The sequence below is a fragment of the Lepidochelys kempii genome, chromosome 6 (genome assembly GCF_965140265.1).
Source record: "Lepidochelys kempii isolate rLepKem1 chromosome 6, rLepKem1.hap2, whole genome shotgun sequence".
NCBI lineage: Eukaryota > Metazoa > Chordata > Testudines > Cheloniidae > Lepidochelys > Lepidochelys kempii.
In genome coordinates, this window is record NC_133261.1 from 52822737 (window position 1) to 52837656 (window position 14920).

The 14920-nt window shown below is 38.2% G+C and overlaps 1 protein-coding gene across 28 annotated transcripts in view; it reads left to right on the forward strand.

Annotated features, from left to right (window-relative positions):
• The window catches only part of CD44 (CD44 molecule (IN blood group)), a 102213-nt gene that overhangs the window by 54969 nt on the left and 32324 nt on the right, over window positions 1-14920 (forward strand). For 16 of the 28 annotated variants that reach the window (XM_073347941.1, XM_073347944.1, XM_073347956.1 and 13 more), the window contains 6 exons: window positions 5432-5551; window positions 7873-7992; window positions 9300-9425; window positions 10329-10442; window positions 12224-12442; window positions 14279-14500. In XM_073347941.1, the coding sequence (XP_073204042.1) occupies window positions 5432-5551; window positions 7873-7992; window positions 9300-9425; window positions 10329-10442; window positions 12224-12442; window positions 14279-14500 (921 nt within the window). The remainder of the gene's footprint in view (window positions 1-5431; window positions 5552-7872; window positions 7993-9299; window positions 9426-10328; window positions 10443-12223; window positions 12443-14278; window positions 14501-14920) is intronic. The other 12 variants (XM_073347968.1, XM_073347962.1, XM_073347969.1 and 9 more) reach the window with 10 other exon arrangements.

The following is a 14920-nucleotide window of genomic DNA, read 5'->3' on the forward strand; positions in this document are numbered from 1 at the left end:
ATATTCTCTGGGCAGGGACTTTTGTTTTCCTTGCACTGGTAGTCCATTGTACCCTAGCTCATGTCTTCATCCTGCTCTCATAGATATGGCATGTTACTCTTGCTACTTGATCTTCCATTATTACTGCTAGTCCTTTTGCTGCATCGACTTCCTTTTCTGTTGCTGCAGCTGCTTTGCCCATTAGTGCTGGGTTGTGCTCCATCAATCTCACTCCTCCTGATCTCAGGATGATGTGACTGAATTGATGAGAAAAAAAATGAACAGAACAGAAGGTGCTTCTGGCTGTCATCCTCTTTCTCTACAATATAGAAAGGGAAAAGACAAAGATGTATAAGAAGATCAAAAGGTGAAAAAACTATTGGAGGTGGTGGGTCAGTAAATAAGATGTTCAATGATTGATTCATCCAACATCGCAGCATACGAGGACTCTCATAATGGAAACTCTACTCAAGGCCAACAGATGCCTGGATTTATTCCTTCACGGCAGCACTCTGCAGATCACAAGGGAGAGCATCTCTACACCTCCACTGCTGGCCAGGGTAATCCATTATAATAATGTTATCTTATGTGCTCCATCTACTGCCTGTTGAGAAACCTGAGCAAAAGAGGAACTCCAAACGGCAAACTCCTTGATGGCAAATGGCAATTAATCAGCTTTTCTCATCCTATTTGTGTTTTTTATTTATTACTAACTCTATATGGAATCCCCTCTTGTTGGAAGTTTTTAAGAACAGCCTAGACAAACACCTGTCAGGGATGGGCTAGATGTACTTAGTCTTGCCTAAGCACATAGGGATGGACTAGATCAGTGCTACTCAAAGTGGTGGTCCACGGATCGGTGCCTGTCCACAAGCCATCGGCTGCCGGTCTGCGTGCACATTGGAAAAAAAAATTGCCGGTCCACCACATCAGATAGCTTGAGAAGCACTGGACTAGATGACCTCTTGAGGTCCCTTCCAACCCTATATTTTTATGATTCTGTGATTCTATATTCTATGGCCAGATCCTGAGAGGATGCTGAACACTTGTAACTCCTTAATGTAGGTCCTCAGCGTCTCTCAGGATTTAGCCGAGTACAAGCAACGCAAACTTTATCTATAATTTTATGCTATCACCCATTCGAATTAATATGGTAAATTCATCATTAAAGGTATTACTCAAAAGGGGATGACTCATAGACAAAAGTGGTATCTCGGTACCATAAGCAATTTTCTTTATTAGTTTGTTTCTGGATGAGTGAAGAAATATTTTGTTAGTGGATGACTTGAATAAGTGAACAGATTTAGTCATTTTAAAAAATTGTAAGTTATAGTAAGGTATTTATTATATTTATCCTGCTGAATCATACAGACAAAAAGAGAGGAAAATTTGTACTTGGTCTGCACAGTGGGGTTTTTTTTTTTAATTCTCTGTCATTGAAGATATTTTAGTCATGTATTTGTCCCTTCCAAGCTATTCTCTCCTCCTTCTTGATCCTACAATTAAATCTTCATAATCCTGTACATATGACAACTGTCATGACTATCTCTTGACATAAAAATCATAATTATGCCACAAATTCATCTTTATTTCAGAGAAGGAGGCATTATTTTGACTTTCTTTGCTAGTAGAATACAGTAATTTCTGTTACTGTGAATGCTTCACCATTATTCAGGGATAATTTCCAGCAAATCACAATTTCTTCCAGTAAAAGCGTAAAATCTGTTGTAAAAACAAGAAGAGATGAAGATATAATTGTCTGCGTGCTGGCTCATTATCCAAAAGTTCATATCAGGTTTAACATCATCACAGCAGATGAGGACTCACAGAAGAATATTACACGTGGTGAAGATTCTAGGCAAAGTCCCCTAAACCGTGGCTCTCTTCCTGAAGGAGACAACAATGAGGCGAAGGAAGGACATCCCACAAGCACCTGTAAGGATATTGAATTATAATCCACTTGGTTAATTGATTTTATATAACTCTTATGGACCAAATCAGCTTTAAACTCATAAAAATAGCACTAAACACCACATTTGTCTATAATAAGCATAGGACTAAATCCGAAGGATCTTAGTCTATTTTTTCTCAGACCTTACTTGGGCAAAAATTGACTGATTTTATAAGTCCCCACCCTTGACAAGATGTCAAAGGCCTCTTGCAAAGTACTTCTGGTGCAGAAGTGTCATTCCTAGAGAGATGACTTTGTGCTGTGCTTAGTCCAGAAGTATCAATGGCAACACAGTGACAATTAGGGTTATTTATATTGGCAAGCAGGGAGTAAACTTCTCTGCTTTTTACCTGGGTTGACATTTTAAAAGCCCTGTGTTCAGAGTTCCATAGCTTTTCTGAACTTGTTTCGTCCATCTCCGACATGCACCATTTGTAACATTTTAAAGATGGAACTATAAAATGATTTTTTGTGTAAAACATTGTCACCATTTTTGAGAGAGTAATTCTGTAGAAGAGAGTTAAATTTGCCACATCTCCACAGATGCCGGAGGTATTTATCTTAACAGTTGATCTTTATTAGTGCCATATTTTTAGCTTAGTGGTATAAATCTCAACTGTAATTAAATGGTGTATGAGGAAGGTGCGTCTCTCGACTGAAATCAGTGACACGCCCTGCTTCAGAAGCTATGTCTTTTGCTGAGTGTTGCTGAGAAAGTCCGTGACACTGTGTTTAACTCATTTCTAGCTGTGAGAGGGGCAATAGCATATGAAGGGTGTAATAAGTGTCTAGCACACAAGTATCTTCGTAAGAGACTGGTTTTATTTGCTGGCCTCAGTCACATGATATAGGTCAGGTTTACATAGCAGAGGTGGGAATGCCATGAGTCCACTGCTTCATGTTATGAGTGGGATGGAATGCATAAAAAAATCTGTAATGTTTAAAGTCAGATGCTGTTCAAACTTTTTTTAAAATTGTTTTTAAAATACTGAGTTTGATTTTACTGGCATAGAGTTATGTGTATGGAGATGTGGGTGTCCAATTTTGCAGTCTGGTCTTTGACAACATAACTTGAAGGGAGAAAATTATCTAAAAGAACTAAAGGCCAGATCTTGCAGTCCTTACCAAAGTCAGGGGCATCTCGCTTACATAAAGACTGCAGTATTTGGCTTTAAAGTGTAACTTTGGGTTTTTTTTCTTGGTTTCTTGCTGTTTTGTGGTGGGAATCTTTGTGTCTTCATCTATCTTTGAGCTGATGGGTTTGCGTACAGCACTCTTCGCACATACTGTATATTCTCTGGGTTTCCTTGCACTAATCTTTTACAACATGCATTGATGCCAGATGCTCCAACCTTTATCTTGTACTCATATTCATTTCAATATTGTCATATTTATTGGCCAATTCCTCTTACCATTTAATTCAGTGGCTGAACTTGTATTGATTTCTATTGATTTCAAAGGGAGCAGGATTAAACCCTTTGTTTTTTGGTGGAAGTGTGCACAAATTTTTAGCTTCTATATGTAAGGCTGATATATTGGTAGTACTTTTGTACTTCTTCCTGATAAGCATATCTCTGTCATCCAGTAGTGATGGTGCAGTGTTTCTGCTATCCTTGGAAGGTTTTCATTTCATTAGGTGACAAACTAGCTGGAAAAAATATGGTTTTTTGAATCTTTTGAATTTTTTTGCATTGCAGAATAAACACTCTTCTGTCTGCTTGTTAGAATTGGTTAGTTGTAATTACAAAACAATAAGTGAATTTAGTTTTTGAAAGCAATACAGTTTCAGTGTCATTAACAAAAGATGAGTTAGAGGAACAATCAAATAACAGAAAGGTTGCTGCTATGTGGTCTGCCACTGCTGCTTCTGTAACTTCCTTTGTTCTTGCTACTTTGCTCTGTATTACTGGAAGAAATTCCAGAAAATTCACATTTCCTGATACCAGAAGTGGATGGATGGGAAAACCAGTGATACAGCTGAACAAAGCAGAGGGTCATCTCTATTTACCTCTTCTTTCTCCACTATATACACGAGTAAAAAACAAAGCCCAGGTGTAGAGAACAACAACGAATGGGAATCATGTAAGTTAAGACTCATCAGTGAAGTGCTCTACATTGATTTCACTATTGTCCTAACAGCTGTGGATCGCCACCATTACACACATCATGAAACCACCACCCACGCAAAACCTTTTTTTTCCCCATGGTGGCATTCTGTAAGTTCCAAGGAACAGCACCTGACAACTGCCAGTAACGGCAAAGAATTTATATAATTTCACCTAAGCAGCTTTGCTTAAAGTCTGTTGATAAAGCTGAGTAGAAGGCAGCATGGAAGTATATATGAAGTGGCAGCCAAACAGCCTTTCTGATACTGTGTTGGCTTCTTATGTGTTTTTCCTGTTTCTGTTTCCAATAAGAATAACTCATTCTTTTATATTCACTATGTATTCACTGGAACTAATCTGTTGCGTCTTGAGGTCCTAATCTAGTGCACTTTTATATAGCATGTGCAAAGGGCAAAGTTTATTGGAAAAACACAAGTGACAATGTGCATACTAGATAGCTAGCTGCTGGAGTGATAAAAACATTTAAAATGTGCATAATAATAAATATCTTGGCTTTAGAACGTAACTTATTTTAAATGCATATGTGGCATATCTGTAGCAACATAAACCCTTGTTTCTTACTGAGAAAGAATATATTTTGTTGGTAGCATCACAGGAATAGAATAACAAATATGATTATGTTTACAACTACAAATTATGTGAAAGGGATTTCTTAAGATTTCTTAATTGGAACTGTCACATTGAAATAGAGAATATATATATTAAATGTACTTGGCCATTATTTTCCTTGGTTTCCTAAGTTAATTTTTTAAATGACGGTATTCTTCCTCTAAGCCTGGATTCTCCATTGGCTTGATCCTACACTGAAGTCACCATAATCCTATACTTGTTACATCAAAGTCAGAGCAGGATTAAATTCAAGGAAGAATATATGGGTTTTACGAAGAAAAAATCCTTGATCAATCACAACTAGTTTTTAGCATAAGCCAAGATCTATTAGGCTTTGTTAACAAAGGGCCACATGCAGAACAAGTAGGGCTCTCAGTGACACCCGAGAGTGTATACTGATAGAGAAACTTTTATGGTTGAATGACATCAGCCATCTCTTAGAGTGATAGGCTTCTACCTACGTTGACTTCCACTGTTAGCAGGATGCTTTCTCTTATTGTGGTTTATTGGTGGAGGAGTTTGTAGTGATTTTATGCCTGGTGAACAAAACTGTGATGTTAATGGATGTTTTATAAAAAAGTTATGTGTGCAGAAGCTATTTCTGTGCATAAAAAGAAAGGTCCCCAACTTTTCTTCTCCTCTTATTAGACATGTACCATTAAAAATGAGACCATTGTAAATGGCAGGAGAAATACAAATGAAACTGATAATGGGTAGTAGTTTGGCAGATGAAAAGTTCACAGTACATTTAACATCATCACAACAGATGTGAACTCACATGACGGTGGTGCAGATGATGAAGATTCAACTGAAGAGACTTTAAAACCAATGGTACTTCCTGGATGGGACATAAATGATGTCAAGAACGAGTATCCTACAAGTACTAGTAAGGAAACTGAAATATATATCTGTTTTGCTCTATGTGCCCTATTCTTTATAGCTATATTGAAGAAAGAGTGGTAATGTTTTCAGTAGAATCCAACTCTGGAAAGTTGTCCTTTGGAAGGAATCCACCTGAAAAGAATTTCTAGTGCTGCATATTCAGGACAAATGACTATCTGTAGAATGAATAGTAGCCATCGTTGCTCGGAATTGGGAACAAGATGGAACATCTGCATTCTACATATGGATTTCATAAAAATAATACTGTGTCCAGAGAAGTACAAATATTCTGAAAAGGTCCTGAAGTCTGCACAGTTACTGTAGAATTATATGATTTCTACAGATGTGCATACTTGACTGGCATTATAGATCAAATGGGAGAGGAGTGAGTTCCAGTAATTTACATGATGCTCTGTTTGAAAACGTATTTCCTTTTTAAAATGTTCATGAGATCTGTATGGAATAATAATAGTTTATGTCTTGCTATTGGAGGACAACATTTTATGCATTGCATCAGCCAGAGGAAAAGTTCAATAACTTTTACTAAAAAGCGTTTGTTTCTGAAGTGGATTTTGCTGGTGCTTGTTTGTGTGCAACGTGGCTCTTGCTATAGGCCTGGTCTTTGGTAACATCAACTTAATCAGGATCTCCATGGACAAAAAAGCTAAATTAACACTCAGTTTTCTTGTGGGACATTTTTTCCCTTTCTCTTATCTGGATGGTTTTTTGTTTGCTTGGTTGGTTGGTTGGGTTTTTTTGTTTTTGTCTCTGTTGCTTCATCTGTTCTTGTGCCGGTGTTTGGGTGCTGGTTCCAACTGTGCTTTTAGTCACACTTATGCAGCCCAATGCAGACTACATGGACTTCTGTGGTGTTTGCAAGGACATGTAATTGATCTGGGCCACTGTAGCTGAGCACTGTGTATATTGTTGGGACTGGGACTATTGTTTTTTCTTGCAACTAATCAGTTAGCAAACGCACTGATACCAGAGTTTTATGTCTTTAACGTGCACTCATATTCAGCTTATTGGCATGAGCATATTTATGGGTGAAAGTGTTGATGGATTTTAACTTTGCAAGGAAAAGGTGGCTCAGCACATAAAAAAGATCACCAGTGATTTAACCATAGTCTTAGCAGCTGTGAAGCCCATTTATGAGGAAACCTCTACCCAACCTCACTGGAATCAATTTGCTGACTCGTGGTGGTGGTGGTCCCATCCTGACCACAAGGAACAGCAGCCTACTCAGGCAACAGGGGGTAAAGATTTTAAATATTAAATCATGTACTTTGTCTACAGTCTGAATAAATAGCAGCACAGAAATACCAGCTCCACAAAAATATCCAGTCACCATGAATTTGTATTTCTGATGCCATATGAGTTCCATCTTTAATCTTAAATTGTATTTTGAATGGGAAAATATACACCCCACCCTTGCCTATAACCTGTAATATTACCCAGATGACCCTGGAAGACTTGGTCTTGGCTATGAAGTAGTCATATCTTAAAAAGAAGAAATTCTGTATAAATTAAAGTGATATTTGGACTTCAGAAGTTCTCTTCTTTTCATTGTTTGTGACATGCCTGTGATGATTTTTTTTAGCTTATTTCTAGCTGACAGGATAAATATTTTGTTCATTGCATGAACAAAGAAACAGAAATAGTCTTTTTTAAAATGTACATTGCAGTAAAGGATTTAATCTGTTTTTATATGTCGACTTTCACCGTGAAGATGATTTGGAAAGAAGAGAGCATTTATACTAAACTAAATGAACTTGAAACTGTACTTTTCTGCGACCCTTTGTTATTCAAGATAAAACTCTTTTGTCCTATCACCTCCACTGTAACCCAAGAGAATTAGGCCTTCCTAAAAACAAGACTATATACATCCCTTTAACTTTTATTGACATCTTGGAATATTTGTTCATAGCTCCAGAAACAACTGGTTGTGTTGGTTTTATGTCATCAATTATCCCTGATTTTAGGGGAGCATTTAAATGCTCTTGATTAGTTTTTACTCCCATAATCCCATTTCTTGTAGAACACATTTCCTTCTGCTGTTGTGGCTGTTTGGCCAATTGTAGGGGGTAATAATCTACATTCAGAACATTGTAGCTGCTAAGGGAAAGTCTGATGTTACTGAGCAGTTTGCCAGATTGAAAAATGGATGTTTTGTGCATGAGAAAGAAAACCCTGTCCCCTTTGCTACATTTCTTTAAGATGAAAGAGCTGACATTAGTAAAGACAGGAAAAAATAAATTTGAAAATGATGTGGATGGTTGCTCAGCAAATGGAAACTTCATAGTACATTTAACATCATTATAACAGATCTCAGCTCACATGATGATGGTGCAGATGGTGAAGACTCAACACAGGATCCGTTAATACCAGTAATTTCCCTCGGAGGGGACAACAGTGATGACAAGGAACAGCACCCTCCAAGTAGCAGTAAGGATAATGAAATAATATCACGAATTTAGACCACAAATCAGCAAAGCATTTATATGTACATGCTTAACTTTTAATATGTGCTTAAGTCCCATGGAATTCAATGGGAGTAGTCACCCTCTTGAAGTTTAGTATGGTGAACTTCTGTCCCATGAAGGGAAAAATTCTAAACTAACACAAACTCAGTTTCCTTTGGGATTTTTCTTTCCTTAAGGTCTGGAATTTCCTTTTGCTTCATATCTCTCTGTTCCCATGTTTAGTGTACATTCCACATGCTTGGCCAACTCTGCTCTTACCCATGCAATTTGTGTGGACTTCTTTGGTGTTCTGTGGTGATTTCACAGGCATGTAAGTAATCTGGGCTATTGGAATTGAGCATTTTGGCCTTAAATTTCAAAAGTGACTGGTGATGGGAGGTTTCTCCATTTTTCGGTGCCCGATTTCAGATACCTTAAAGCAACCTGATTTTTAGAAAGTGCTGAGCACTTGCCCATGCAGATCAGACCCCTGTAAATTGATACCCAAACTCACTAGACACTTTTGAAAATTTAGGTCATGATGTCTTTTTCTGGACAGACTATTTTGTTTTCTTGTACTAGTCTTTACACATGAATTGATGCCAATTCTGCACACACATTCATGTTATTATTGGCATGATTCTACTTTCAGGTGAAGGTGTTTCAAAGCTTTCAGCTTTGTGGTATGGTTTTGGTGCTGTTACTAGTTGGATTTTTTGAGCATTATCTCTTTGTGGTTCAATAACTGCACCTTTAACAGGAAACGTGGGATGTGCCATACTTACAAAGTATTTTACTAAGCACTGGAATGAGATCAAATTACATTTTCCCTCTCTATGTTCCTGAATTGGCTAACTACCTAATTCTCTAATATAGCAAAAAAAGGATACAATTACAAAATTAAATTAATGTCCCCACCTACAGTTAGATGGATCAGTGTAAGAAAATTCTGTAAGTTCACTGGCTACAGTCAAACCTCAATTAAAAGTGCAAGTTGTTGCTTCTGCCTGTTCAGTTACTGCTGCTGCTTTGCCATGAAGACTGTGGTATTCTGTAGCAAGAACCTACCTTCCAATACCAGGATGATGTGGAAGAAGTGGATTAGAAAATCGATTAACCTGTCAACAAACCAGAGTTCCCACTTGACTCTGCTCCAGTTTCCTTGCAATCTGTATATTTGTAAAAGAGATATATTGGATATAGAAAAGAGAAGAACAGAAGCTGAATATATTTAGGTTAGTGGCTGAGCCAGTAAAAAAATCACAAATGATTGAACCATTGTCCTAACAGCTGTGAACCCGGATCATGGTGCACATGAGGAAACCTCCAGCCAACATGAGGGGAATCCGTCCCCTGACATTTGGTGGTGGTCCAATACAGATCACAAGGAGCAGCATCCAACCACAGCAACTAAGGGTAAATCATATGTCTTTTTAACTACTAGTGTTTGATTAAGATCATCCAATAAATTAAGTAATAAGCCACTTTACAATTCAAATAATGACCTATTGATGTCTGGTGGCTGTTAAACAGCCTTCTTAATGCTCCATAAGGGAGAATAATATATTTTCCTTCAGAGTCTACTCTCTTAGAGCAGGACTGTGTCTGGAATGCACAAGTCCACACTGGGAAAAAGTGAAGTGACACTCCCCAATGAGAACACCTGAGTAGACCCTTCCTGATGAGGCACATACCCACTGCTATTCCCGTGCTCTTGATTTAGAAATCTCTCTTTGGCACATCACTTGTTCACTCCCAGAAACTCTGCAAGGTTTATGTGTTCAGTTAACCCTGATTCTATGCTCCTTTTTATTTTGACCCCCATTGTTAGCAGCACACAATATTTTTTGCCTTAATGGCCCCTTGGTCCGTTATAGATGGAAAAAATTACAGAAATCTCATGCCTGCTAAATAGAATCATGATGTCAACAGATGTCATAATGACCTGAAAACCCAGAGCTGGCTGAGGGTGAGATGACTTTCACTTATTGTGTCATGTCAGAATTACATTGTGGGTTCTTCAGGGAAGGGAGCATGTCTCTAATTGCTTTATGAGTTTTTGGCACATTTTGGGGTGCTTAATCATAAATGCTATAAATAAGATAAACAATAATAATCATCATCATCACAAACAGCAACAGATTTTCTTCTACAAAGAATGCACCTCTATCACATTCTTTCTTCTTTGCTAAATAAATCTCTAAAAAAGCACAGCCTATTATAAAGGCAAGAAAGAATAAAGATGAGAATTATTTGAGTGATGATGGTGGTGGGTCAGCAAATGAAAAGTTTACAGGTGGTTTAACATCATTGCAACAGATGAGGATTCACAAGAAAATGAAACAGATGATGAAGATTCACTGCAAGATCCATTACACTCTGGATGGGACACAAATGATGACACGGAACAGCACCCTCCAGTTACCAATAAGGGTAATGAATTCTAATAGTTTTATCTAACTTACTATATTTAAAGCAAAATGACATACCTCAGTAAAGAGTGGCATCTGGTGCCATTTGCACAAGTAAGCTAATATGTCACATAGACCAGACAGCTCAGAAATCTGTCAGGTGCCACCAGAAATGCAGCTATAGTCTATCAGTGTTTATGGAATAAAGGGATGAAACATCCCTGCTGTAAATCTGTGTATTCAGTTATCTACTGTGCAATATTTAAAACAGTGTAATGATCATCTATCACATAATTAGTTCTCCTGTACTGTCCGTACTTTATGCCATGAACTAGGAGATGAAGCTTATATTTTACTGGGAGAAGACAGGAAAGTATAGGTGTTGAAAATAAAAAGCTCAGTTATGGTTATCAGTAAAGAGTTTTGTTGTTTATTTTAAAGATCTTATCAATATTTGTGTTTCTGAACTTGGTTTAGGTGTGTGGAGAGACTTTCAGTGGGTTCTTTTTTCAGCAGGGGATTTCATTAGGAATTCAATAAAGAATGCCTAATGAAAAACTCAGTTTGCTTTGGGATTTTTGTTGTCTTCATTGGCCTGAGTTTTGGGAGTTTCTGGTGTTATTTATTTATTTATTTTTTGCTTCATCTCTCTCTGTGCTGACTATTTATTATATCCTTACTACGCCTTCTGCCTTCTGTGATTTCAGTGATGGTTGAAAAATTGTGTCCCATTGCAACTAAGAGCTGTATTTAGTCTCTGATCACCTTGCATTGACCATTTATAAACTGCATTAATGCCAGAGGTCTCTGTCCTTATCTTGTGCTCAGATTCCTCCTAATTTTGGTATTGAGCTATTGGTAGATTTTAACTCTTTTGGCTAAAGTTGGTGGTGGAATGTTACTTACGGACTTTTTGTTGACTGCATAGCTCTCTGGCTCAACAACAGAACGTTTCACACTAATCTCTGAGCTCAGTATTAGCACTTGGCAAGGATGCATTATTCAAATCCAAATCCTTCATGTTATTTGTTGCAGCATTATCCTTCAAACTTGAGTTAGAGGGGCAAGTTGTTACAACAACTGCATTAGTTTTGTCACTGTTTCTGCTGTAGTTTATTCTTCTGTTGCTATTGTTTTTCCCAATATCACTGGGAAACTTCATAGAAAGAAAACAGCTCCTGAACAGTGGTGTGATGCAAATGGATGGATGAGAAAACTAGTGATACTACAGTAAAAACTATGCATCCATCTTCAATGCTCTTCTTCTACACTATGTATATTAATAATATATTACTGATGCATAGGAAAGAAAAGCAAATGGCTAATTGAGTGTGGGTGGTGGCTCAGCAAATATACATATCCCCTTTGAGACATCCATTGTCCTAGCACCTGTGGATTCCTGACATGCTGCAGTCCTGGAAACCTCCAGCTACCCTATTGAAAAAAATCCTCGTACATTTCCATTATTAAATGTCTGTTATAAGATCAATATAAACAAATGGTGAGCAAATGTGGTTGGTGGCTCAGAAAACAAAATATTTGCAATTATCCAAACAAATTTGGGTTGTCCATTACCATTGATATTCTTCTCAGCCAAATCATACTTCCTGAACAAAAGAAGATCTTGTTGGTTAGGATTAAACCAGAGGGCACCTTTTACTCTTTTCTCCTATCCATTGCACATTACACATATATAACTACACAGCTTCTTGCAGAAATAACTGGGACAGGAGTTGAGAATAATGTGAGTGGCAGCTCAGCAAATTTTAAGTTCACAATCTATTTCGAACATACCCTAAACAGATGTGGATTCCCATGGTGATCCCAAGCGTATAGAATCAACCCAAGAGCCTTTGTTGCATAATGTTTATCATGGAGGGGACAAAGATGAGGACAAGTATCCCACAAACACTACTGTGGATAATGTGAAGCCTGAACTTTTCCCTACAAAGGAAAGAGATCATTCCTCTTCAAGTGAGATGGTGAATAATGAAATAGGACTCAACACATCTACTCCTACAGGTATCAGTCAGAATAATGAACTGTAATCATTTTATCTCCTTGTAGGCCAAACTCTGGGCCCAGATTCTCAGCTGGTGCTAATTGGCATAGCTTCATTGACCATGATGGAGTTATGCAAGTTTAAACCAGTTGAGGGTCTAGTCCCTAATGTCCATAATTGCAAAGTGGACTTTTTTGTGAAAGAGACTTTTGCCAGACTAAGGACTGACTATCAACAGAATAAAGACTTTAGGACTCTCGTCCAGTAGTAGCAGAGATCCTGTTACTTACACATCCAAGTCATTATACTACAAGATGTTAATTAAGTTTATTACTAAATTTGGGTGAGGGAAGTACTCAGATTTCATTTGCAGAGTTTCGGCCTCTAGAATTGTATTTTGAATTGGCCTATTTGGTGTTAGTGATGGTGCTATGCCAACCTTTGGCATATGTCTTTCAGTAAGAGTAACTTCAGAATCTGAGCATTCTTACAGGTGTTCAGAAAGGAGAGTAGAGGGAAATGTTACTACCTGAGAGTCTGAAAAAACTCCACGTTCGGTGTTCTTAGATACAACTGAACCTATTTGTGGCTTTTGTACACTTTTTGAAAAATTTGATTGATGAATTTCAAAAAGCTAATTCTCAAGATCATTCAGAATCAAAATCCCAGTTGCAGTCTGAATAGAAAAGTAACCACAAGGTCCTATGTTGTGAGCGTATACCTAGTCCCTTATTCTATCACCGCTACTGTTAGCTTGGAAGCAGTAACCAAATGAATCTCAAAGATCAACAAAAAGGAGGACTTTCTGCATCTATCCACATGTTCCTCTTCCTCAGAAACAGTTTCTTTGGCTAATTATACATGAAATGTCTGTCATCTGATAGGTTGTTCTAGGCTGTGAGATGGCCGGCATCATATGGATGGCATCAAGTGGAAACAGTGTGCATTTGATAATACTTTAAATATGGAGTTGTGTGATATATTTTTATTGTATTATTACAGTTATTTTTTTAGTGAAGGTTGTGTGTTTGGAAAATGCCTCCTCTATGGTGTCATGATTGCTGACAACATTGTGCCGGCTTAGAGAGTGAAGGGAGAAAAAAAATCTAAAATAACCAAAAATACACACTTTACTGTGTGATTTGTTTGTGTGCTGCTTTCTTGACTCAAGGTTATGTTTGGTGGGATCTTTTGTTGTCTGAATTTCTCTGGTGTGATTTTCCTGCTTATTTCTTTCTGCTGCTGCGTGGGTACCTAACTGCATCCGGTGCAGTGGACTTTTATTTTTCAGTGGAAATGATTTACAAAATGGCTTTGTAAAGTGCCTTCTCCCTTTACTCTGCAATCACATTTAACTTGCCCTTGCAATCGTGTTTTCTGGTGAAATGGTTGGTGGTTTATACTTTTGACATGGTGGTGGTACTCATGGACTTTTCTGGCTGCTTTTCTCTGTGGTATGTTTAATAAGGGGTAGGACACTTTCTATATTGCCTCAATGATTGGTTTATTTGTCTATATCATCAACTATGAATAAAACTATGATGTAGATTTTCAAATCTTCCCTCTTTTCCCACAATGCCTCAGCAAAATAACCTCTCTGCGTAGCACAAATATGAGCAGCTGTACGATAGTGAAACCGATACAACAAAAAATCAAAAAGTTGTTGGCACATCCACTTTTACCAATCCTTATCAGGGTCCTGGAAATGGATGATTGAGATGGCGGTGATGTGGCAGAGCAATAAATAGGGCTTTACTCCTAAAAGGTGCATTAGGTAACAAGAACTGAAAGTAACGGTAATGGTGTAAGTGGTTCTGCAGATATTAAATTCAAAATTGATTCAACCATTTTTACAGCAGTTGTGGTCTCCAATGAAGGTGCCAAAAATGAAGATGCAACCGAAGATCCTTTCTTGCATAATGTTTATCTTGGAGGGGACAAAGATGAGGACAAATATGCCACAAACACTTCTGTGGATAGTGTGAAGCCTGAACTTTTCCCTGCAAAGGAAAGAGATCATTCTTCTTCAAGTGTGACAGTGAACAATGAAATAGGACGCAACACATATACTCCTACAGGTATCAGTCAGAATAATGAACTGTAATCATTTTATCTCCTTGTAGGCCAAACTCTTGGCCCAGCTTCTCAGCCTGTGCTAATTGGCGTAGCTTCATTGACCATGATGGAGTTATGCAAGTTTACACCAGTTGAGGGTCTAGTCTATAGGCGGGAAAACTTTTTGGCCTGAGGGCCCCATTGGGTTTCCAAAATTGTATGGACGGCCGACTAGGGGAGGCAGTGTTTCCCCAGATTTTCAGGTGTGGCCCAGCTCCCACCTCCTATCTGACCTCCCCTGCTTCTTGCCCCCTGACAGCTCCTCCGGGACTCCTGCCCCATCCAATACTCCCCTTTCCGCTTATGGCCCCCCGGTACTGCTACCCCATCCAACCACCCCTACTCCCTGTCCCCATCCAACCCCCCTGTTCCCTGCTCTCTGA